General features: G+C 43.7%; 1 protein-coding gene across 1 annotated transcript; it reads right to left on the bottom strand.

Moving 5' to 3' along the window:
• Positions 1-17889: 17889 nt before the first annotated feature.
• On the bottom strand, positions 17890-22451 carry LOC141049693 (forkhead box protein I2-like). The gene is made up of 2 exons (XM_073546341.1): positions 21797-22451; positions 17890-19924 (listed from the first exon to the last, which is right to left on the bottom strand). Exons 1-2 carry the CDS (start codon positions 22326-22328, stop codon positions 19467-19469), a joined length of 990 nt encoding a protein of 329 aa, XP_073402442.1. The 5' UTR covers positions 22329-22451; the 3' UTR covers positions 17890-19466.
• Positions 22452-23399: the final 948 nt, after the last annotated feature.

Raw genomic sequence — 23399 nt, 5'->3', positions numbered from 1 at the left:
TGTATTGGTTGAAAGCAATGCTAAAGTTGAAAAACGATTCAAAAACGCTGCGTCTGAACATAGCCCAAGTGGGGGAGGAACATTTTGGTCTAGGGTTAATTATTTTGCCTTATATGCAAGTTATTAAAGGGAATCTGCCACCCAATTTTAGCCCTATCAGCTGCCGACACCACCATCAGGGTCTTATCTACAGCACTCTGTAAAGCTGTACATAAGCCCCCAATGTTACCTGAAAAATAAGAAAAACAAGTTAGATTAAACTCACCCTGGCGTTCAGTCTGGTCCGATGGGTGTTGGGTTCCGTCCAGTGCCTCCCATCTTCATACGATGCCATCCTCCTTTCTTCTGCCTCGGCTCTGGCGCAGGCACTGGGAAAGGTCAGAGAGGTCCGGCGCCTGCGCAATGCAGTACTTTACTCTGCCCTCAACAGGGCAGATAAAGTACGTCTGCGCCGGAGCCGAGGCAGAGGAAGGAAGGAGGACGGCATCGTATGAAGATGGGAGGCACTGGGCGGAACCGCAACACCCATCGGACCGGACAGAGTTAAAAAAAAAAAAATAAATTCCACTCTTTCAACCTTTTTAAAAAAAAAAAAAAAAAATCTACCCTGGCCTGCTATTATCCGAATGGAGGTCCTACAACATTCCCTGTCTTCTTCATCCAGTGTATGGAGTTCCATTCAGAGACATCAACCCCACAATTTAATTACCCCATTTTCCACCACATCAAGACAAATCAGAAAGAGCCAAGCACCAGAATTAGTCTTATTAAGCTGGGAAGGGGCCAATATCCACCATGGCTCTTCCCAGCCCATTAATATCAGCCCCCAGCTATCTGCTTTGCCATAGCTGGAGATTATATTATATATAATATATTTATTTATTAACAAATACAGCAAAATACACATGCAAGGCAGGCACTGCTCTGCTCCTTCACTTGGACTTCCACCTCCTGGTTCAAGATTATTTTAAGTTATTTTCCTATCTACATTTGTTTGCTTCTTTTTGCGGCAACATAGGCCTTTCTATGACCATTTTACATCAAAGTTCTGGTCCCCATTGACTTATATAGGATTCGGGGGTTAAACTCAGGTCAAGTTCTGGTATCCGAACTGACCTTTGAACTCAAATTCAACCGAACCCGAACTTCCACGAGTCCGCTCATCCCTAGTCACCATATAGTAAACATTGCAAAAGCAAAATAGTCACTGCAAGCTGGGCCATGGTGGGATCCCACAACAGGGGGTATAAATTCAGGCCCTTTCAGAGGCATTAAAGAGTTTTCTGTGCACTTTTGTTAAAAGATGATATTTAGAGAAAATTAACTATCAGTTAAGGACAAATGCATCAATCCAATTAAAAATACGGTAGATATTTTTAATCTTCCATAAAATGCAAAACATGTTACAGAGTGCAAAAACACAGTTTCTTACCACAGCTAAGAACTCTAAAAATACAGTGGAAAAAAAAAGCCTACAACATTAATGAGTTAAAAACTTTGTAGAAATACCATGAGTGCAGGCAAACTGTACATTTCTGGGTATGTGCTCACAGATTGTCCTGGGCAGAGAAGAGCCTTGTAGGGTCAATTGGGATTTAAGGATATAAAAAGTATCCATATTACAGCAGTAAGTATGACTACTACATTCAGTTAGTTAATTTAAGCCTCCATGATAGAAACCATTAATCAGAACATGGATACCAGTTGACCCTACAGGACAAGTTTATGCCAGTTGGACCACTCATAGCATCAATCATGTCCACAGATGGGCTAAACCACCAAATGTATTTGCCAGAGTAGAGCAGCTGCAAACAAGTCTTGCCGTGTTACCCTTGCCAAGAGAAATGTGACAATTTAGCCGTACATGGGTGGGTCCATTGATTTTAATTAAATACACTGAAGCATAAAAAGAAAAAGCTCCAGTGGGTTAATTAAAATAAAATCCTCATCATATCTCGACTTCCCGGTAATAAAGTATTTGGTTCACATGTAGAGCCTTGACGAGAGAAGAGTGGAGGCTCCTCCGATAGATTGGGTGGGAAATGCCAAGGCTTGACTAGTAGATTTTCCAGGCAACGAGGAGTTGTGGTTGGTGAAAAACGGTTTGGATGGTGAGAAGCTCTCTGTGAGCCGTGTGGATGCCCCATAACTCCACATTGCAATCACAGGGGATGTGAAGTTGGTAAAAACAACGGCTTATGTCCAAAGCTGGAAACATCATAATTTTTCTCGCTGGACTTCCCACAAGGATGTCAGACCTCAGGAACTTCAGATTCCAATGGTTGCACGTTTTCAATTGCCATTTGAAATTTCTGTTATTAAAAACCATATTGCTGTTTGGATTGAGAGTCCAGTACACCCCTATCCCTGTGGAAAACAAATGACAAGGAACATGGTGAGAACAATAAGTTTCTATCAATTGTTTATCCTCCCACCTGAAACAAGTTATGAAAAACCATTTTGTGAGAATAAATAAAATATATAATGTAATGGTTAAGTGCCCACCCATTGGTGGCTCCCTGCTTGGAACACGAAACGTGCTGGGTGGTGGGTGGAGCTTAGTTTACATTAAAGAGAGCGGGAAGAGTTTAGGAGAGTAGTCAGTCAGTCAGTTGGTCAGTTGTTGAGTGGAGAGAAGAAGATCCCCTAGAGAGAGGGATAGATGGATGGAAGTGCTGCAGCAGATCCCAGTGACCTGGGTCTGCTTGCACGGGAAAGGAAGAGCGAGAGAGCGACATAGACTAAAAGCCTGATTTTCCAAGAAAGATTAGTACGGAACGTGAGGAGTAAAAGAGAACAGAGGACGCGGGTTAAAAGAGAACCTTTCCTAGAAGTTCTAAGCGCAAGGCCAGGGCCCGGTTCCCGAGGTTGTATGGATACTAATGGTCCTGCAGCAGACACCGCTTTATTCCCTCACAAGACTTGGGGGCACAACAGCAACTGGATAGTGAGTCGGGACTTAGTAGCAAGGAGTCCCCGAAGCAGGCTACAGCTGTGTGCCGTACAAGTAGAGTTCATAAGAACATCGGACAGGAGGAACTCCAGTGTAACTCAGCACTAGGAGTACTTCATTCAAAGGCGCTATAAGAGGAGACGTTCAGAAAGGCACATGTTGGCGGAGTGTTGGAAAGGAGTATTCCATCTGGCCTGGAGGTTGACTGAGTCCCTGACCCTGAGGACACGGCAGGCACCTGTTTGCACAACAGACTGTGAGTAAAGCTTTTAAACTACATGCCCTGGTGTCCTCCACTCATTCCTGCGTCACCATACCTACACTGCACCATACCTGCAATGCTTATCTACACTGCCCTGGGACTACAGCTTCACCTGTGGGGAGCTATAACATCATTGCTGCACTACGCCATCAGTCCCAGAGGATCTGCATGCAGCGTGGAGCTTAGTTTACATTAAAGAGAGCGGGAAGAGTTTAGGAGAGTAGTCAGTCAGTCAGTTGGTCAGTTGTTGAGTGGAGAGAAGAAGATCCCCAGAGAGAGGGATGTTGTGAGTTCATTTTCCCCTTCATTACTGAGGCCCGAGGAACTCCCTCTTCTGGTAAAAGAAGGTAGTGAGCCTGATTGTCAAACACCAGAGGCTGATGATTGTGACTGGCTGAGTGGAGTTACGGACTGGATATAATGCTGCCGACGCCCTTCTGCCCTGCGGGTGATTTCTCTGTGGGATCCTTGGAGACCAGTCTGAATTCCTGCTCCTCCAAAGCTAAGTTTGCTGCTCGGCCTTTTGCTTTTGTGCTTTGACTTTGTTTTTGCTTTGTTTTTCTGGATTTCTGCCATTCCCTGCTGGGGTGTGCTGAATTCATTCAGCTCTGTCTTCTGAAATTACCTGAGTGCTGATTCAGTTTTTGAAGCCTAGCTGCTTCAGGGCCTTTTTTCATATCAGCTGGTTGGCTTATGTCTTTGATAGGGTTTTGGCAGATTGCAGACAGCAGCCTTCCTGTCCTTTGCTATCTAGGTAGTTTTGGGGCCCCGTCTTTGCTCAGTCTATCTTTCTGTCTGTGTTAGTATTTTCATCTTGCTTCACCGTCATTATATGTTGGGAGCTGCCTATTGCTTTGGGGTCTGCTTTGGGGCAGTTTAGATTTCCCCTTTCTTTCTTTAGGCCTATGTATTTCTCCGGCTGTGATCGAGGGGTCTAGGGCATCGTAGGAACCCCCCACGGCTACTGCTAGTTGTGTTGATAGGTTCAGGGGTCTGCAATCTGATAGTTGCCAACTTCTCTGGGTTTCTGGACTTAGCTTGTATTTCTGCTGTTGCCTCCTACGGTGACTCATTCATAACAGAGGGATAGATGGATGGAAGTGCTGCAGCAGATCCCAGTGACCTTTGTCTGCTTGCACGGGAAAGGAAGAGCGAGAGAGCGACTTAGACTAAAAGCCTGATTTTCCAAGAAAGATTAGTACGGAACGTGAGGAGTAAAAGAGAACAGAGGACGCGGGTTAGAAGAGAACCCTTCCTAGAAGTTCTAAGCGCAAGGCCAGGGCCCGGTTCCCGAGGTTGTATGGATACTAATGGTCCTGCAGCAGACACCGCTTTATTCCCACACAAGACTTGGGGGCACAACAGCAACTGGATAGTGAGTCAGAACTTAGTAGCAAGGAGTCCCCGAAGCAGGCTACAGCTGTGTGCCGTACAAGTAGAGTTCATAAGAACATCGGACAGCAGGAACTCCAGTGTAACTCAGTACTAGGAGTACTTCATTCAAAGGCGCTACAAGAGGAGACGTTCAGAAAGGCACATGTTGGCGGAGTGTTGGAAAGGAGTATTCCATCTGGCCTGGAGGTTGACTGAGTCCCTGACCCTGAGGACACGGCAGGCACCTGTTTGCACAACAGACTGTGAGTAAAGCTTTTGAACTACATGCCCTGGTGTCCTCCACTCATTCCTGCGCCACCATACCTACACTGCACCATACCTGCAACGCTTATCTACACTGCCCTGGGACTACAGCTTCACCTGTGGGGAGCTATAACATCATTGCTGCACTACGCCATCAGTCCCAGAGGATCTGCATGCAGCGTCGGCTTAACACCTCCCTTGCCGAACACCACAGGTGGCGTCATGAACCATTCAACTTTATTCCATCATTCAAGTCCCCTTTTCTTACTTGGGTGCCCAGGGCCATGGACTGGGTCACTGCTGCTGTGACACCTTCCCCCCTGAGTTACCGGCCCAGTACCGAGTACCCCACAGCCCTGGGAGGGCGGCCCAGAAACAATATACCAGTAGTGGTCCTTGGGCAAGACTACTAACACTATAGCGCCTACCTCAATAAACATGAGAGTGTCACGAACAAAGAGTCATGCCAGCTCAGACGTCGCCTGGATTAACAAGGTCCGTGTCAGATGTTGAGGAACCAGGACAATCTGATGATAAATGGGCTACTGGAACAAACCATACATGGCAAGAGAACCTGGATCTGATGAAATGCTACTATAACAGCAGACAAATGAGAGAGGATATATTAAGCGCAAGAGGAAACAAGACCTACATGTCCACTGACTGAGAAACAACTAGTCACCCAATGTTTCAATGTCATAAAGAGAAAGCTATTATCACAACTTGAGATGGATCAACCCCACATGAAGACCTGGAAGAACAACATTTGCAACCCCCTGAAGATCCTGATCCAACCCTGCAATTGATGTGCAACAGAAGATCTTAGATAAACCAAATACCATCAATACCAGAGATCGACTGCAAAGGCTCAGCAACAAAAACACCCCCAGACAGTATGCTAGAAGATGAGAATACAGCACTTGCATCAATACCTACCACCACCATAACTCAAACTAAAATGGACCTATGCTACTGCCTCAGCAATCAACTGCCCAGCAAGAACAGAAGTATGTGCCCCCCTTGAAAAGAAGACTGGAGACAAAGATCAAGGTGACACAAAGGGAAGTCAGCCAACTAACAGAAATACAAAAGTTTTGAAATAAGACCAAGCTGGACAAGTACAAAGGCCTGACCCCAACTGAAGCCCTAGAGACTGCTAAGCAAAGGCTCACAGCACTTGCTGCAAGACTAGGGAGATAAACTAGAGAAGCTGAGGCCAAAGAGATAAGTGCCCTGTTCTGCAGAGAACCATCCAAAGTGTTCTTCCAACTACAGAGTAACAGCACAAAGGCAGCAACTACACCAATACCATTACAGAAGCAGACATCTAACAGCAGGTCAAGAACATGAAGAGCTGGACAGCACCTGGCCCAGACATGATCCACATCTACTGGCTAAATAAATTCACAGCGGTATATGAACGCATGGCAAGGCAGATGAAACTGCTGCTAGAAGAAGGCCACCACCCAGCTTAGCTAACACAAGGTAGAACAGTGCTGATCTTGAAGAATCCTCACAAAGGAACAGTTCCATCCAACTACCGCCCAATAACATGCCTTACAACAACATGGAAACTCCTGTCAGGCATCAGAGCCACCAAGCTACAGAATCATATGAACCAGTACATGAATCCAGCTCAGAAAGACATTGGGACTGACACCAGAGGCACTAAGCACCAGCTCCTCGTAGATAGAGCAATCGCTCAAGACTCAAGATCCAGTCAGACCAATTGCAGCACAGCTTGGATTGACTACAGGAAAGCCTATGACTCAATGCCACACACATGGATCTGTGAATGCTTGGCTATCTACAATGTCAACAGAAAATTAAGAGCCTTCCTCATACATTCAATGGGGCCATGGAGAATACCATTGAAAGTCAACTCAAGACAACTAACACAAGTGACCATCAAATGCGGCATATACCAAGGTGATACACTGTCCCCATTGCTGTTCTGCATAGGCTTGAACCCCCTCAGTCAGATAATTACAGAGTCTGGCTATGGATACAAGTTCAAGAGTGGAATCACCATCAGTCACCTTCTCTACATGGATGACATAAAGCTGTATGTGAAGAAACAAACATGGCTTCAATTCACTGATCCACCTGACAAGGATCTACAGCGAAGACATCGGGATGTCCTTCGGAGTAGAGAAGTGTGGCAGGTTGGTAATAAAGAGGCAAGGTAGTCAAGACTGATGGAGTGAAATTGCCAGAGCACATTGCAGATGTACAGACATGCTACAAATAGCACAGGGAAACGGTAACCATGATGAGGAGGCAAGGAAGCAGCAACATCCAAATACCATCAAAGGGTAAGACAGGTCCTGAAGAGCCAGCTCAATGGGAAGAATAAAATCCGCACCATCAGCACATATGCCCTGCCAGTTATCAGATACCCCACTGGCATAGTGTGCTGGCCAAAAGAAGAGATGGAAGCTGGAGATATGAAGACACAAAATCTCACAATACATGGAGGTCTCCACCCTAAATCTAGCACCTAAAGATTGTATACCAACAGAAAAGAGGTTGTTCGAGGCTTGATAAGCACCCAAGCCACCATCACGGATGAAACAAGGATTATCCAGGAATACATCAGAAAAATAGCACCAAAAGATGAGATGCTGAGAGAAAGCCTAAGGCAGCAACAACAACAGATCTGGAAGGAATAACAGGAACATGAAGTAGCATGGCAAGACAAGCCGCTGCAGGGGATGTACCATCAGCAGATAATGGAGGTGGCTGACATGGAGAAATCCTACCACTGGCTGGAGAAAGCTGGACTCCAAGACAGCATAGAGGCACTAATCATAGCGGCACAAGAGCAAGCACCAAGTACCATATCGATACCAACACATAGTGGCAGGATGCAAAATGCAAGCAGGAACAGCGCATACTGAATGTCACAACCAAGTAGCGGGAATTGTATACAGGAAGATCTGCACATCATATGGGCTAAGTCCCCTTAAGTCCAAGTGGGAGACCCCAGAAAAAGTGGTGGAAAATGAAAGGGCTAAAATCCTGTGGGACTTCAAGGTCCAGACGGATAAGCAGGTGTTGGCTAACCAACCAGACATTGTGACAAGGAGCAGAAAACAGCAATGATAATAGATATGGCAGTGCCAAGTGACGGCAACATCAGAAAGAAGGAATCAGAAGCTGGAGAAATACCAGGGGCTCAAAGGAGAACTGGAGAAGATGTGGAAGACGAAGGCAACAGTGATTCCAGTGGTGATAGGATCACTTGGAGCAGTGACCCCTAAGTTGGAAAAATGGCACAACAGATCTCAGGAGCAACATCTGAGCTCTCTGTCCAGAAAAGTACAATGCTGGGAACAACTAAGATCCTGCGCAGAACCCTCAAACTCCCAGGCCTCTGGTAGAGGATCTGAGAATGAGGAAGGACAAGAAAAAAAAAAAAAAAGAAGAATATGTGTAATCTATCTATCTATCTATCTAGATATCTAAAAAAAAATAAAGGGAACACTTAAACAAGGATGTGATATTTAAGTGTTCCCTTTATTTTTTTGAGAGTATATAATATACATATACACGGTGGTCCAAAAGTAGGTGGACAGTATGTGTTATAGGGTTATGAAGGAGGTATTTCAAGTTTTTGTGTTTTTGTACCATTTTTTTTTTTGATGGAGCAGTCACAGGAGATAAGTATCTCGACGTTCTAATGAATCAAGTTGTTCCCCAGTTACAGCAAAATTCAAATGACCACTATTTCCAGCAAGTTGGGGCCCCTCCACATTATTCAAGAGTAGTCCGCGAGTATCTTGATGAAACATTTCCTAATAAATGGATTGGCCGAAGAGGCCCACTTGATTGGCCAAAACGTTCACCAGACTTGACCCCAATGGATTTTTTTATTTTGGGGAGTACTCAAGGACAAAGTTTATAGTCAAAAACCAAAAAGTGTCAGTGATTTGAAAAATTACATAAGAGATGCATTTCAAGAAATTAATACCCAAAGAGACTTGTGCAAAAATGTTTGTCGAAGCGTAAGAGGCAGACTTCAAAGCTGTGCAAATTGTGATGGTAAGCAGTTTGAGCACCTGCGTTGATAAAATTTAAGGGCATCTGTCAGACCATCCTCATGGAGTCGGTTTCTAACCGTTTGTGCAGACACATGCACATTTGTGGCCTGCTGGAGGTCATTTTGCAGGGCTTTGGCAGTGCTCCTCCTGTTCCTCCTTGCACAAAGGCAGAGGTAGCGGTCCTGCTGCTGGGTTTTTGCCCTCCTACGACCCCCTCCACATCTTCTGGTGTACTGGCCTGTCTCCTGGTAGCGCCTCCAGCCTTTGGACACTACGCTGACAGACACAGCAAACCTTCTTGCCACAGCTCGCATTGATGTGCCATCCTGGATGAGCTGCACTTCCTGAGCCACTTGTGTGGGTTGTAGAGTCCGTCTCATGCTACCACGAGTGTGAAAGCACAACCAACATTCAAAAGTGACCAAAACATCAGCCAGAAAGCATTGGTACTGAGATGTGGTCTGTGGTCCCCACCTGCAGAACCACTCCTTTATTGAGGATGTCTTGATAATTGCCAATAATTTCCATCTGTTCTCTATTCCATTTGCACAACATCATGTGAATTTGATTGTCAATCAATGTCGCTTCCTATGTGGACAGTTTGATTTCACAGAAGTTTGATTTACTTGGAGTTATATTCTGTTGTTTAAGTGTTCCCTTTATTTTGAGCAGTGTATACATATATAGTTTTCTTATGAGCAGTGGATAAAGATGTAGCATTTAAGGCTATGCTCACAGCGAGTTTGAAGACTTTAATTTTACACATGAAATAGTATGGGGAAAAAAAAACCTACAGTATGCTACATTTGGAGCAGGAAAAAAAAATGTTTATGGTGCCAACAAATTACAGTACAGCATTCTTCTGACGTTGACATTTTTTCCCCAAAATGTACAACTCATCCCTTCCAAAAATATAAAACGTTTAAAAAAAAAGCAACGAGAACACTTTTTTTTTTTTAATCAAAAAAAGGGATAAAAGTATAACAAAAACACGTCACCACTTCTGCATTTTTCAGCCACTCCTGGTTTTGGCTTACAAATACTGATGTAAAATACTGAACACATCCTTAAAACAAGTTTATCAGCCATGCTCGCTTCCACATCAGGTGGCAAGTCGGTCTTAGGATGTCACATCAACATACATCTGCAGCCTTGCAGGAGCAACCTGCCATTATCACACACCTGTCCAATTCAAATAAGTGGCTCAACTGCATTTTACCTGCGGCTCGCCTGTGATGTCATCAGTCCCGTTCATCGCCTGATGCAGAAGCGAGCAGGATTGGATTACCCATTTTATATACTTCAGACTCCCAAATGACAAACCATCTGTTTCAGGACACTACAGCTTCCAGGGTCTGTAGTATCATCATCATTTAAGAGTTTTTTTTTTTCAGTTTTTTTTTTTTAATGCAGATTTTAGGCTCTAGATGAAAACCTGAAATGTTCCCACTCATTGACAGCAAGCAGATTTAAAATAAAAAAAAATAAATTACGGTAAAAAAAAAACAATTAATGAATTACCAAAATTTCAGTTTTCTCTTAACTTTTTTTTTTTTGCCTTTTTAGAGTTAAATATAAAATGTTTGCATTGTCCTTTCAAAAGGCTTTGAAATGTCACATTAGTGACAAGTTTTTGCACTTCATTAGAATATTAAGCTACAATTGCACAAAAAATGCAAATTACATTTGAATGAGTTGTGATAATTAAATTAGCTGAAAACATCTGAATAATGAAGACCATGCTCCAGAAGCAACAATTCACATGTACACTCCAAAAACTACTCATAAAAGGACCACTCACCTTGATTGGTGTTGCCTCTGGTCACCTTCATGAATGCGGACAAGTTGTGTTTGATGCACTTCCGCCAGCCAATCTGTCTCCTCTTGTTGAAGGGGAATTTGCTGACCACATAGTTACAAATTGGGCGAAGGGTCAACTTCCTCTCGGGTGCATTCTGAATAGCCATGGCCATTAATGCTGGGTAGGAGTAAGGTGGTCGCACAGTTTGGATCAGATCACTATGGTTCAGATTAGTTACTGGCTCTCTATACTCACCAGGAGTCAAGACTTGGGCTTGGCTGTTTGCATAGCCACTTGACTAATAGCCAGAGCAATTTTCATTGATGTATGGATGTTTAATGGCAGAGACACCAAACCACCTCCAATATGAGTTGGCATTTGGCCCAGGATAGTGCAGCATTTGCTGATATATATTAAAGTGATCTTCAGAGTAGACCGTCATGTCCACAAAATCCTGTGTCCAGGAATATCTTGGCAGCCCAGAGGCATCCAGACTAATTCCTGAGTGCTGCTTGCTTAGAAAAGAGAATAAGTCTTGTTGAAAGTCCCTCTAATGAGCTCCATGCTGGGTGGGGGGTGCATTGAAGTAATGACCTTCTTCACAACTTGCAGGCAATTTCCAATCAAGCCCCAATGTAGCTGAAAGAGGTTATAGTAATGAAGCCAGTGCCACCCCAGCCCTCCTCTAAGGGCTCATACTCACTTGCCAGAGACTCGCACAAAAACCTCGCACAGCCGCTGGGACCGGAGTGTGCAGCTGCATAGAAATACAGTACATGTAGCCGCACGCTCCGGTCCCAGTGCCGGCGGCTCTGCCAGGTTTTCATGTGAGAGACTCGCAAGTGAGTATGAACCCTTAGGCTGATTTCACACTTGCGTTGGGCAGAGCTGTTGCGTTCGACGCAGTTCGGCTAAGCGTCAAAATGACGCAAGTGGAGGCATCTGCATACATTCGCATGGCCTGCGTACCCAATATTAAAGATAAGTACGCAGTACACATGCCGATGTAGGCGGAGCTGAATAGAAGAGGTGCGGCAGTGGGCGGGGCTTAATGGAGGAAGTATGCAGCCCTCCGCAGCTCTGCCCAACGCAAGTGTGAAACCAGCCTTATCAGGACACATCTCTGGTGTTCACTATAAGGATCTTATTTCCATGCAGTGCGTATAGTTCATCCTAGACCTGGCACTTTGGGTTAGACTGAACAATATTATTAGGCTGGAGTCACACACGCACGAGAATCGCAGAAATGTTCCCTGAACAGTGATCCGTATGTCATCCGTGTACAATGCGAGGATTTTCTCGCATGTAAGCATCCGTGTGACATCTGTATGGTGAGATTTTCTCGCTGGCTTGCAAAATGGACATATAATGGATCCATGGGCTCAAATATTCGTGAAAACATATATACAGTCTATATATATATATATATGCCAGTGAGACACATATATATATATTTATTTACATTTCATACAAAGTTAGATAGCAGAATAGCCGATATTTCTATTGTCGGCTTCTGTAAAATCATTACAGAACCCGACAGGATATGATACTTGGTTTACATTCAGTAAACCCTTGCATATCCATTAGATATGTATATGTCCCTCACTAATAATGTAAGTAGTGTGTGTGTAAAATTTTGGAGCTGTAGGTGTTAAATTAAAGGATTAATTCACAGAAAAACTGGTGTGGGCTCCCGCGCAATTTTCTTCGCAAGAGAGGGAAAGCCAGTGACTGAGGGCAGATATTAATAGCCTAGAGAGGGACCATGGTTATTGCCCTCCCGGCTAAAAAAAATCTGCCCCCAGCCACCCCAGGAAAGGCACATCTGTAAGATGCGCCAATTCTGGCACTTAGCCTCTCTCATCCCACTGCCGTGTAGCGGTGGCATATGGGGTGACAAGGGGTTAATGTCACTTTGCTATTGTTAATAATGGAGAGATGTCAATAAGACACCTATCCATTATTAATCCACTAGTCTGAAAGGGTTATAAAAAGCACACACACATTAAGAATAAAGAGATTTAATGAAATAAACAAATTTTTTCCATCTTTATTTAACTCCCAATCTAATTGAAGCCCTTGTTCTCCTGTAAAAAATCCAAAATAAAAAAGCAACAATATCCCATACCTATCCGCCGTACAGTCAAGTCCCACGCTTAATCCATCTCAAGGGGTTAAATAGGTTGCATTTTTATGTGCGTCTTTTGTTAAGAAAACTCAACAAACCAACGTCGGAACAGTGGTTCAACCTGCGGATTTATTTTTCCCATTGAAATAAAACTGAAAAAAAAAAAGGCAGGATGTGGATGAGATTAAGTTAAAAATTATCCACTTTGCTGATGCTGTAAAATATTGCGTGTATAAAATCTCTAACAAATACTCAGTCTGTGAACCCAACCTACAAGGTCTGGACTGGAATTGCCCTGCTGATGTCTCAGCCACATAGTGGCCCTTTTAGAATGACCACTGCACCATTCATCAGTAGACTTATTTTTCCCAGCGCCGTTCCGCTCCGCTTTCAGTGAAGTTCTTGCTGTTCAGACTCTACGGCTCACTCTTCGCTCCATGCATGTGTGGTGCCCCCAGGAGTACGGTCGCCACAGTGGCATTACCTCCCTCCTAGGGAGTGTGATGTCATGCTTGGAAGCAATGAAAGGGTCTCTCTATCAGGTAGTTCCAGCACACAGCACAGTTCCTACGCCGGGCCAGCAGAGGGAACTCTGAATCAAACTGCTGAGCTGCGCTCTGTGGTCAGGAGAAGGAAGTTAGTTAGTTGGTGCAGAGAGAGGGAAGAGTGTGGACATGTGGACACGAGCTGGGGACTGAGCTGGAGTCAAACTCACCCCTAAGCTGAAGCGCATTGACCAGACCCCGGCGTCTGAGGCTGTGTGGATACTAAAGGTCCCACAGCAGAAACTGGAGGAACAAGAGGCTGTAAATGCTCTGTTCCCAACTGAGACTCGACAACACAGCAGCAACGTGTGTGAGCCAGAGAGAGAGGACTACAGCTGCCTGCCATGTGAGTGGAGTTCTAAGTAAGAGCAAGCAAGAGGAACGTGAGTGTAATTCATAACTACTAGTACTTCAGATTAGCACTAGAAAGGAGACTACACAACCCATCCGCATAGAGGGATTTCTAAGTTGCTTCCAGGCTGATCGACTCCTGTACCATCTGTGATCTGAATCCTGTACTGTACCTACAAAGCACAGTAAAAGGTAAAAGAAACTGCACTTTGTCATGTTCTTTGAATCCTTCCTGCAACCCCTTCAGCACTGCTACATCTCTGTGTCTAAATACTACGTCATCTACCTTAACATCTACTACTACTGCCCTGGGACTACAGCTCTGCCTGTGGAGAGCTTTAACTCTGCTGCATCATACCATCTGTCCCAGAGGATTTGCACTGCAGCGCTGGTCCCCCTTCTGACCAGATACCACAGGTGGCGTCACGGACTATCTACCTATAAACATTATTCAGCTTTATTCCACCTATTTTACATGGACACCCAGGGCCACGGACTGGGTCACTGCCAGCGCGACACATCCCTTTAAGACACCGGCCCCGTACCGAGTAACCCCACAGCCCTAGGGGGTGCTCCTCATGAGCTGGAATTTTCTTTACAATGTAAGCCAATAGAGCCATGTACAGACACATTTTACATTATAAAAGTTACTACTGGCCCACACATAGAGCAAAGACTGACTCGGAGAGTCTGAAGAGCGGTGACATCAAAACAAACTCATAGACTTGTATTGGTGAGTTTGTTTCATGATTTGGATCAGATCCATTCATCGTGTATTTTTTTTTTGCCGACTGCTCAGTCCGTAAAAAAAAAAAAAAGGACATATGAAAAGCCCCATAGACTTTTTTGCATGAAAAACCACATAACACGTATGTGAAAAAAATATATATCTGAATGAGACCTAAGGTTACGTGATGAAAAAAAATCATTGGCTAACAGTACCAGCAAAGTGGAATTTCATGCCCATGGTGCTTTGTGGTGTCAGTTCCCACAAAATGACATGCTATACACATCATGTCTCTAAAGGGGAATTGCTATCTCCAAGAATCTATCCGAATATGTAGTTGATGTAATAAAATATTAGCAAATCGCTCCTCTTAGAAATGTGAATGGGAGAAGAGTTTCAGGAAGGACGGGTCAAAAGAGAACACCAGGTCAGGTGACACCTGTGGCGCAGTTACCCTATATAAAAAGCTGGAGTGTCAAGACAGGAAGTTAGTTGGCGCCAACAAGTGATACCAGTGGGATGTCATGCCCAAGTCACCAGGACACATTTGAATAATGAGACAGGAGGGACATCATAGGCGAGTGAGATCTGGACAACCCCAGTCAAGGCTTGGGATCCATACTACGCTGGTCTAGACCAAAGGCCCAGCCTTTATCTGTCACAGCCCAATAGCCATCCATCGCAGGTCAAGCATTGAAAACATCCAGAAGTGGCCATCCGCTGTGGTGATTCAGAGGCGCAAGGGAAGCGAGCCGTTACTTCCGTTGCTGATGTACGATACAGGGTTTATTCCAAGACTTTGCAGCAGATGGGACGCGGATCGGTTAGTGTGAGGAGGGCCCATAGATCATTACTTTACGGGAAATATTGGTGACCATTAATGATGGGCAAGTAGCATCATTGCTCGGGTGGTCTTCAAGTATTTTGGCGTGCTCGTAAATTTAGTTTTAGTCATCTCAGCTGCATGATTTGCTACTTGTAGACAGGCTGAATATATGTGGGAACTTCCTAACAAACAGGTATTCTCCGCATGTATTCAAGTTGTCTAATAGTCACAAATCATGCAGCTGAGGAGACGAAAATTAAACCTCCGAGCACGCCAAAATACTCAGATCACCCGAGCATGCTCGGGGAGACGCGAGCAGCGAGTATGCTCGCTCATCGCTAGTGATCACCCATTCGTGCCTACAGCTTAAGTGGAAACATGCTAAAGAGTCATACTCTTGTGGCCTTATAGTTGTGAGTGCCACACCTGGGAGTCATCACACAAGGGACATTAGGACATTGCTCCTATTGGGAAATATCCAAATAGGACAGAGCATCTGGACGGTAACTGTTATAGCTTAGCTGTTTATTTCTGAGTTTTGCATCCTGGTAACCTGTTTACATCAATATTCTCACCACAATGGGGTCGACTATGGAAGAGTGTGTGTGTGTGTGGGGGGGGGTTTAAGAGGTACTGCTGGAAAATCTGCACTGCGATATGGCACTGCTTCCCTTCTGAGCTTTGCATTGTGCCTAAAAAGTAGTTTTTGACCACGTTTCAGGCATTGCTGTACTCTGGAGACAGTAACAAGTTTTGATGTCCATTTTCTCCAATTGTTCCTTTTCAAAATCAAAAGCCTGGGGTTAAAAGTTACTTTAGTGTAAAAAAAAAAAAAAAAAAAAAAAAATTCTAGCTTTTCATTTTCACAATCCAATGTTATACAATTCTGTGAATTACCTGTGGGTTTAAAATACTCACTACACCCCTGGAGGAATTCTTTTAGACATTTCCAAAATGGGGTCACTTGTGAGGGATTCTGCTGTTTTGGAACCTTGGCGGTTCTCCCAGTGTGACACGGCGTCCAGACAGTTTTGCACTGCAAAAATCCAATAGAGCTCCTTACCTGCCATTTTCCCAAACAAGAGTTCTGAGCATATTTAGGGTATTCCTAGAATCAAATTAAGTGGTCCATTTTGTCCTATTACCTTATGAAAATGAAAAGTTTGGGGCTAGAACATTATATGGGGTCCTTTGTTTTGCATAGAGCATTATATGGAGTGCCCATAATACTGTATGGAGAACTATACTGTTCATTCTAAAATGAAAACTGCTTGCTGCATCAATACCACATGGACAGGCGCCAGGGAAGAAGCTGTACTGTAAGCACCGTTCCCAGGTGCTGAAGACAGCTCTCATCATTCTCACCTGCTTGCACTATTTGCCGACAGAACAGGGGAAAATGATGAGTTATATTCAAGTGAGAACAATGACAGCAGGTGGTGGCTTTTGGGACTATTACTCCCATCAGCTTACACCTGCTGCCTCTAACAGTGACAGTAGGAGCACCTGATGGAGTATTCTTCTGCCGGCTCTTGCGCTATAAATAAAAAAAAAAAAAAACCGGCGTGTGTTCCCCCTTATTTTCTCTAACCAGCCAAGCAAAACTCACAGCTGGGGGTTACAACTCTCAGCAAGGCTGGTTATCAAGAATAGAGGAGTCCCCACACTTTTTTTTTTTTTTTTTAAACTATATACAGCTGGGGGCTGGTATTCTAAGGCTGGTAAGGGACCAATGATATAGCCCCAACTTAAGATTAGCAGCTCACAGCTGCACAGAAAAGGCATATCTATTAGATGCGCCACTTCTGGCGCTCTGCCTGTTCTTCCCACTTGCCCTGTAGCAAAGGCAAGTGGGGTTGATGTCACCTTTTGTATTGTCAGGTGACATAAAGTCCATGGGTTAGTAATGGAGAGGCATCTATAAGACACCTATCCATTACTAATCCTATAGTTTGCCAGGCTGGTTTTAGAAAATTGGGGGGGGGGGGGGGGGGCAGCTGATTAATACTCCTATCAGCCTCTCCTGCCGTCGCAGCTATTAGCATTAGCAGGTGTAGGCTGATGGGAGTAATAGTTCCAAAAAATCCCACCTGCTGTCATTGTTATCACTTAAATATAACTCATTCTCCCCTGCTCGCCAATAGAGCAGAGGAGAATGATGAGAGCCGTCTTCAGCACCAGGGAACAGCGCTTACTGTAGTGCTTCTTCCTTGGCGCTGGTGCATGTCACACAGATGACATCCATGTGTGTCACCCGTGTTCAGAATGTTTTGCGGCCTGTAAAAAAAATAAATAAAAAGAATAAAGGCAGGGTGTCTTGCCCACAGACACACGGTCTGTGGAAACACTCATGATACGTGTCCAGACCAGACCAATTCACTTGACTGTGTCTACGGTACGTGTTTGAACTGTCATTACACGTAGCGAAGATATAGCTGTGTGAAAGAGGCCTTATATAGAACAATGCAAAGAAATACATGCACCTGTGCAAGGCTCGTGGGCTGAGCAGGGGACTAGGAGACCTGCAGTCCTGTGAGATTTTGTATGTTCGATTTGACAATATAGATTTAAATCCTAACACGTTTGCAATTCTCCATTTAAAGAAACGCGCAATGTTAATCTTTGTGCAGAATTTATTTCAGTCTTCACACCTAGCAATGCATAAAGTGAAATTACCAATAAAACCTGCATGTCACAAGCAGATTTTGATGATGAAATGTCACGTTTATTCAGTAGAAAATTCTCATCAAGTCTACAATGTTTGCAGTCAGCTTAGAAAACATTCCTGGTAATTTTTGATCATTGCATTTACAAACATGCTCGTACTAAACTACAGTGGTCCAAGATTCAACCAAGGTATTTCTTATAGAATCATTCTTGGTAACATTGGTTACAACCAGACTACAGAAATCTAATAAGGGGTTAAGTGCTTTTAAAAGAGAATCTGTCACCATGAACGCGCTGTCTAATCTGCAGACACCACGTTATAGATCAGGAAGAGCTGAGAAGATTGATGTACAGTTTTGCGAGAAAGTAAAAAAAAAAAAAAAGTTCAGTATAACTTGTGGTTGAATCCTTTGCTCTGAGATTTTGGGTCCAGTGGGCGGTCCGATTTGTGATTGACAGCTCTCTCTACGAGCACACTTACACAAAGAAACCTGTCAGTCACTGATCGGACGGCTCACTGAAACAAAAAAAAACAAAAAAAAACCAAAAACCCACAAACGAGCAGAGATTTAAATGATTAAAACACGGGTTATACAAGACAGGCACCGCTTCATCCTGTGACGCCCACACGGTCGACTAGAAGAACCAAGAAGGAAGACCAGCAGAAGAATGGTGCCAGTTCAGTAGATTTTACTTTTAGCCTGAGCTCCACAACAAACCCACCCACCCCACCCCCAAAAAAACAAAAAGGTTTAGCATCACTGGCCAGGGCTGCCTGTTTTATTTTATAAAATAGTAGTTAACGATATTTAGTAAAGATGCAAATTCAAAGCAAGCGAAACACTCACTTATGTCCCCTGACAGAGCCTAACTTTCTAGCATAAGTCTAGCCAGAACTTCCTGGGTTGTGGGATCTTAGCATGTAGAGCAAAATCACCCCAATCCTGCTCTACATGCTGGGATCCCACAACCTCCCAAGACAGTCCTCAGTGAAAACAGCATAAGAGCTTACTTTTGTATTAAATCAGAGGTGCCACATCCTGTACCAAGCAGTGACCGCTATAATGACATTACCGTTCAGTCACCACTTCGTAAACGATGGGCGAAAACCAAGGTCTTCTCTGCAATAGGTGCCATAGTGGGTTGTGGGATACTACTTTGCATGGTGGGTTCTCACAACCTGGAAGTTCAGGCTCAAAGGTTCCTATAAAAAGTCAGACCTTCTGCACAGTTTTGCTAATATACAATTAGAGGTGTGTAAGTGCATAAACAAAGAAAAAAAAATGATATAAAATACTGCTTACGACATGGTCATGAAAACTCATCAACCACATCCGCAGATTGTCCAAACACATTAATGTAATGGCTAGAAGAAAGCAGCTTCCAAACAATCATATCCTTTTCTAGGATTGAGGTTAGTGATTATTCACCATTGGTCGATTCCATTGATTTAAATAATTTACAATAAAGCATAATAATGGGAACCCAGCAGGGTAAAAGAAAAAAGTTATCACAACTCTGCTTCCTAGTTAGAAGGCTGATGAGAGAAGGGTACAGCCTCCTCCAACTGGTTGAGTAGTGTCAAGACTTCAGATAGGTTGAACTGAGGAGTAGATTCTCCAGGCAGCGAGGAGTTGGTGTGTTCATCACTGGGGTAAGTAGACAGTTCGGTTAAATAGGCTGTGAAGGACGAGAAGTCTTCCATGAGCTGAGTGGACGCTCCATGACTCATTTCAATTACTGTGGATGCCAAGTTAGCAAAATAAGGACTCGTGTCCAAAGCTGGAGAGGTCAATGAAGAACATGCAGTTTTACTTGCTGGAGATCCTGCAAGGCTGACAGATTTAAGAGACTGCACATTCGTTTTGTTATCCAGCGTTTTAGGATGTTTAGTACATTTGTTACACTTTTTCCGCTTCCCTTTTAAATTGTTATTGAAGATATTGGCGCAGCTTGGATTGATAGCCCAGTAAGCCCCTTTCCCTGTGGAAAGAGAAGTGACAAGGAACTTTGTGAGAACAACAATACAAGTCTAAATTATTATTTCCCCTTCTACCCTCAAGCTTTGAAAAACATTTAGTGGAAGAAAAAAAACAAAAAAAAACCTCCACAACATTTCTGAAAACACGATGTATTTGGGACAAGAGTAAAATGTTATGGCACCAAGGAATGCACAAGTTACAGTGCAAACGTTCGTCTAACTTGTTTTGTTGCAAAATGTCCAGAAAGTTAAAAATTGGCTGAAAATGTAACAAATGAAAACAAAACCCAAGGGGGGAAAAAACAAAAAAAAAAAAAAGGAATATACACCCTATTATAAGTGAATAGTAGTACATGTATACATAGAACACTGAGTAAATACTTTTGAACAAAGGATATTTCATTTTCTTCTAGGGTTTGTTCTGTGAAATGGCTACAGTGTGACCGTACTCTTACATTACACGTATAACAACTTGCATTCCGGCTCATTTCTTTGGTTTTTGCTGTAGTTTCTTGTACTTTGTATAAACAAGGGAAAGAACCCCCCTGAGCTAGGCATTTTAGCAATATAGCTTCCCATGGATAGATGGCTGAACAGTCCGGCTTTTGTCCTGCTCTGCTTTTAATCACAGATTCGGGTGATAGAAGATAGGATAGGAAGTAGCTTAGCTGCATTCGATGTGCCGCTCACGCACCGTCTGTGATGTCATCAATCCTGCTCATCCTCTGATGCAGAAGCGGATGGGAATCTTAAATAAAATGACCTCTTACCTTTATGACCTCACATAGGTCCATGCATTTTACAGACAACCTTTGATTTTAATGTTCTATTTGATCACTCCTGTGGTGGCGCCACAGAGCTACGTAACCTACCAAGGTGGACCTCGAAGCCAAAGCAGAACATAGGCAGGATGCTACAGCTCCCAGGGTTTGATGGTACCTGCTCTGCTTTTAAGTTACTCATTAACTGATAAGTTTAGGTTTTCTAGTATTTAGCAAAATTAGGGGACAACCTTTATAAGTGAAACACTGCAACATTCCCCCCCCACCCGATTTAATTTTTTTCCATTTGTTGCAAAAGTTTACAATATAGTTAATGAATTAGCAAAATTTAAAAAACAAAAATTTTTTTTTAGGACGTTGCAATAAAAAAAAAAAAAAAAAAAAAAAAAAAGTTTAGGGAAAAAAATGCACCATCCTTTTGATAGGTTGTCATTTTGAATATGCACAAGAAAAAAAAAAAAATACGCAATGAATTCAACAAAAACTATTTGGATGATGAAAGTCATGCTACAGCAGCAACAATAAAGGCCCCGTCACATATAGTGAGATCGACGATTTTGTGACGCATCAGCGATCTCGCTGTGTGTGACACCTATCAGCGACCGGCCCCCCCACCAAGTATTGCTGATCGTGCACGAATGTCCTCGGCCATTTTTTGATCGTTGGTCTCCCGCTGGCCAGCGCGCATCGCTGCATGTGGCAGCGGGAGACCATCGATCAGCAGGCTCCCAGGGCTGTAAGCAGACGCTGGAATCCAAGGTAAATATTGGGTAACTAAGCGCGCGTGGCGCTTAGCTACCTGCTGTGTACCTTGGATACCAGTGTGCTCACGCTGGGAGCTGATATCCAAGGTAAACAGCGGGTAACTAAGTGCCACGCGCGCTTATCTACTCGATATTTACCTTGGATACCAGCGTCCTCGCTGGTCCTGATCGCTGGTGAGATCTGCCTGTTTGGCAGCTCACCAGCGATCCTGACCAGGTCGTATCGTTATCGGGATCGCTGGTGCATAGTTTGGTGTGACGGGGCCCTAAGTCACAGATAATCTCGAAAATAATTAATAGATGCTGGGACCCCTACAGGACCACTCACCTTTGTCACCATCACCCCTGGCCACCTTCTTGAAGCAGTTAATGTACGACAAATTGTCTTTGATGGATTTCTGCCAGGTAGTCTTTCTCGTAAAATAGGGAAAGTTATCGGCCACATAGTTACAGATCTGGCGTAGGGTCAGCTTGTTTTCAGGTGCGTTCTGAAGAGCCCTAGCTATTACAGCCGAGTAGGAGTAATTTGGTTTCACCATTTCAATTATGTCATCATGGCTTAGAATAGGCAAACTGGGCTTCTCTGTCTCTTTGTACCCAGGAGTCAAAACTTGGGCTTCAATATTGGCATAGTTAATGGAGCCATTCCCATTGAGATATGAAGGGCTAATGGTAAAGCCATCTAGCCACCAGTATGGATCAGTATTTGTCTCATAAACGGACGATGGCCTCTCAGGTTGGAGCAAATTCTGCTGAGGAAGATTAAAGTCGTCTACAGAGTAGAACTCAATGTCCAATAAATCCTGAATATAGGAGTATCCTGGCTGGGAACTGGATGCAAACTGCCCAAAGATATCCATGCTAAGTTCCAAGTGCTGCTGACTCAGGAGAGGGAACAGGACTCGTCCTCAGCCTCCTAATGATCTCCAAACTGGGGGTTTGCATTGGAGTAATGATCTTCTGCACAACTTGAAGGCAATTTCCAATCAAGCCCCAAAGAAGCTGATACAGTTTATAGTAATGAAGCCAGTGCTGTCGCAGCCCTCCACTTATCAGGACACATCTCCGGTAGTCATCGTCTAAGGATCTTGGTGCTTATGGTTAACATCAACAAATTCATTATGGTAGTTTTCAGACTGAGCGCCATGTCAACGCGATCCCCTGTATGAACACGAATAAGCATATTGGAGGCAGTGGGGCGGCACAGCTTATTTGTCTGGCTAAGTTCACGTGTTGAGTATTTGATGGGGATTTTATTACTTCTCCAACTAAAGAACACGCACACTCTCCACATTTATCCACGCGGTTTATTGAGAGTCTTTTCTTGCGGAAACTTAACCAAATACGAAGGCAGAGGTTTAACTTCCAAATTTAGTTTTTCCATTGAAATGAAAGATTAAAATGTAATTTAAAAAGCAGAATTTCTGCAACAGGAATTGACATGGTGAGGATAAAAAAAATAGTCCCATTGATTAAAACGGCTATGTTTTCTGTGAAATACACAGAATATGTATGTGAATAAGGGCTAAGGTAAAGTTCCCCCAGTGCCTTTTTAATTAGTTTTTGGTAGTGTTTTGCTATGCAATAAAATCAGCGTCTTAGGGTCTGTGCATACATTGCAGACTTGTTATGTTTTTGTGGTGTTTTTTTTTCTGCATAGATTTCCCACAAAAGCCTGATGGGTTTCCTGATGCCAGCAAAGTGAATGAGAATCCTGAAGCCTCGTGCACACGTTGCTTATTTTTGACTTGCAGATTTAAATCTGCAGCGTGTCAATTCTTTTAGGCTGTGTGCACCATTTCTGCATCTCTCAACGCAGCTGCAAAAACATGCATATTTTATGTGTTTCTGCCCTGCGTTTTTGACTCACTTGAGTGAAGTCAATGGTGAAAAACACAAAATTCACACGCTGCAGATTATTTTTTGCACCA

This window comes from Dendrobates tinctorius, unplaced genomic scaffold (genome assembly GCF_039654945.1).
Source record: "Dendrobates tinctorius isolate UK_male_01 unplaced genomic scaffold, ASM3965494v1 ptg000147l, whole genome shotgun sequence".
Lineage (NCBI taxonomy): Eukaryota > Metazoa > Chordata > Amphibia > Anura > Dendrobatidae > Dendrobates > Dendrobates tinctorius.
The sequence above is the reverse complement of the archived record's forward strand: the minus strand, read 5'-3'. Positions and strand labels throughout refer to the sequence as shown.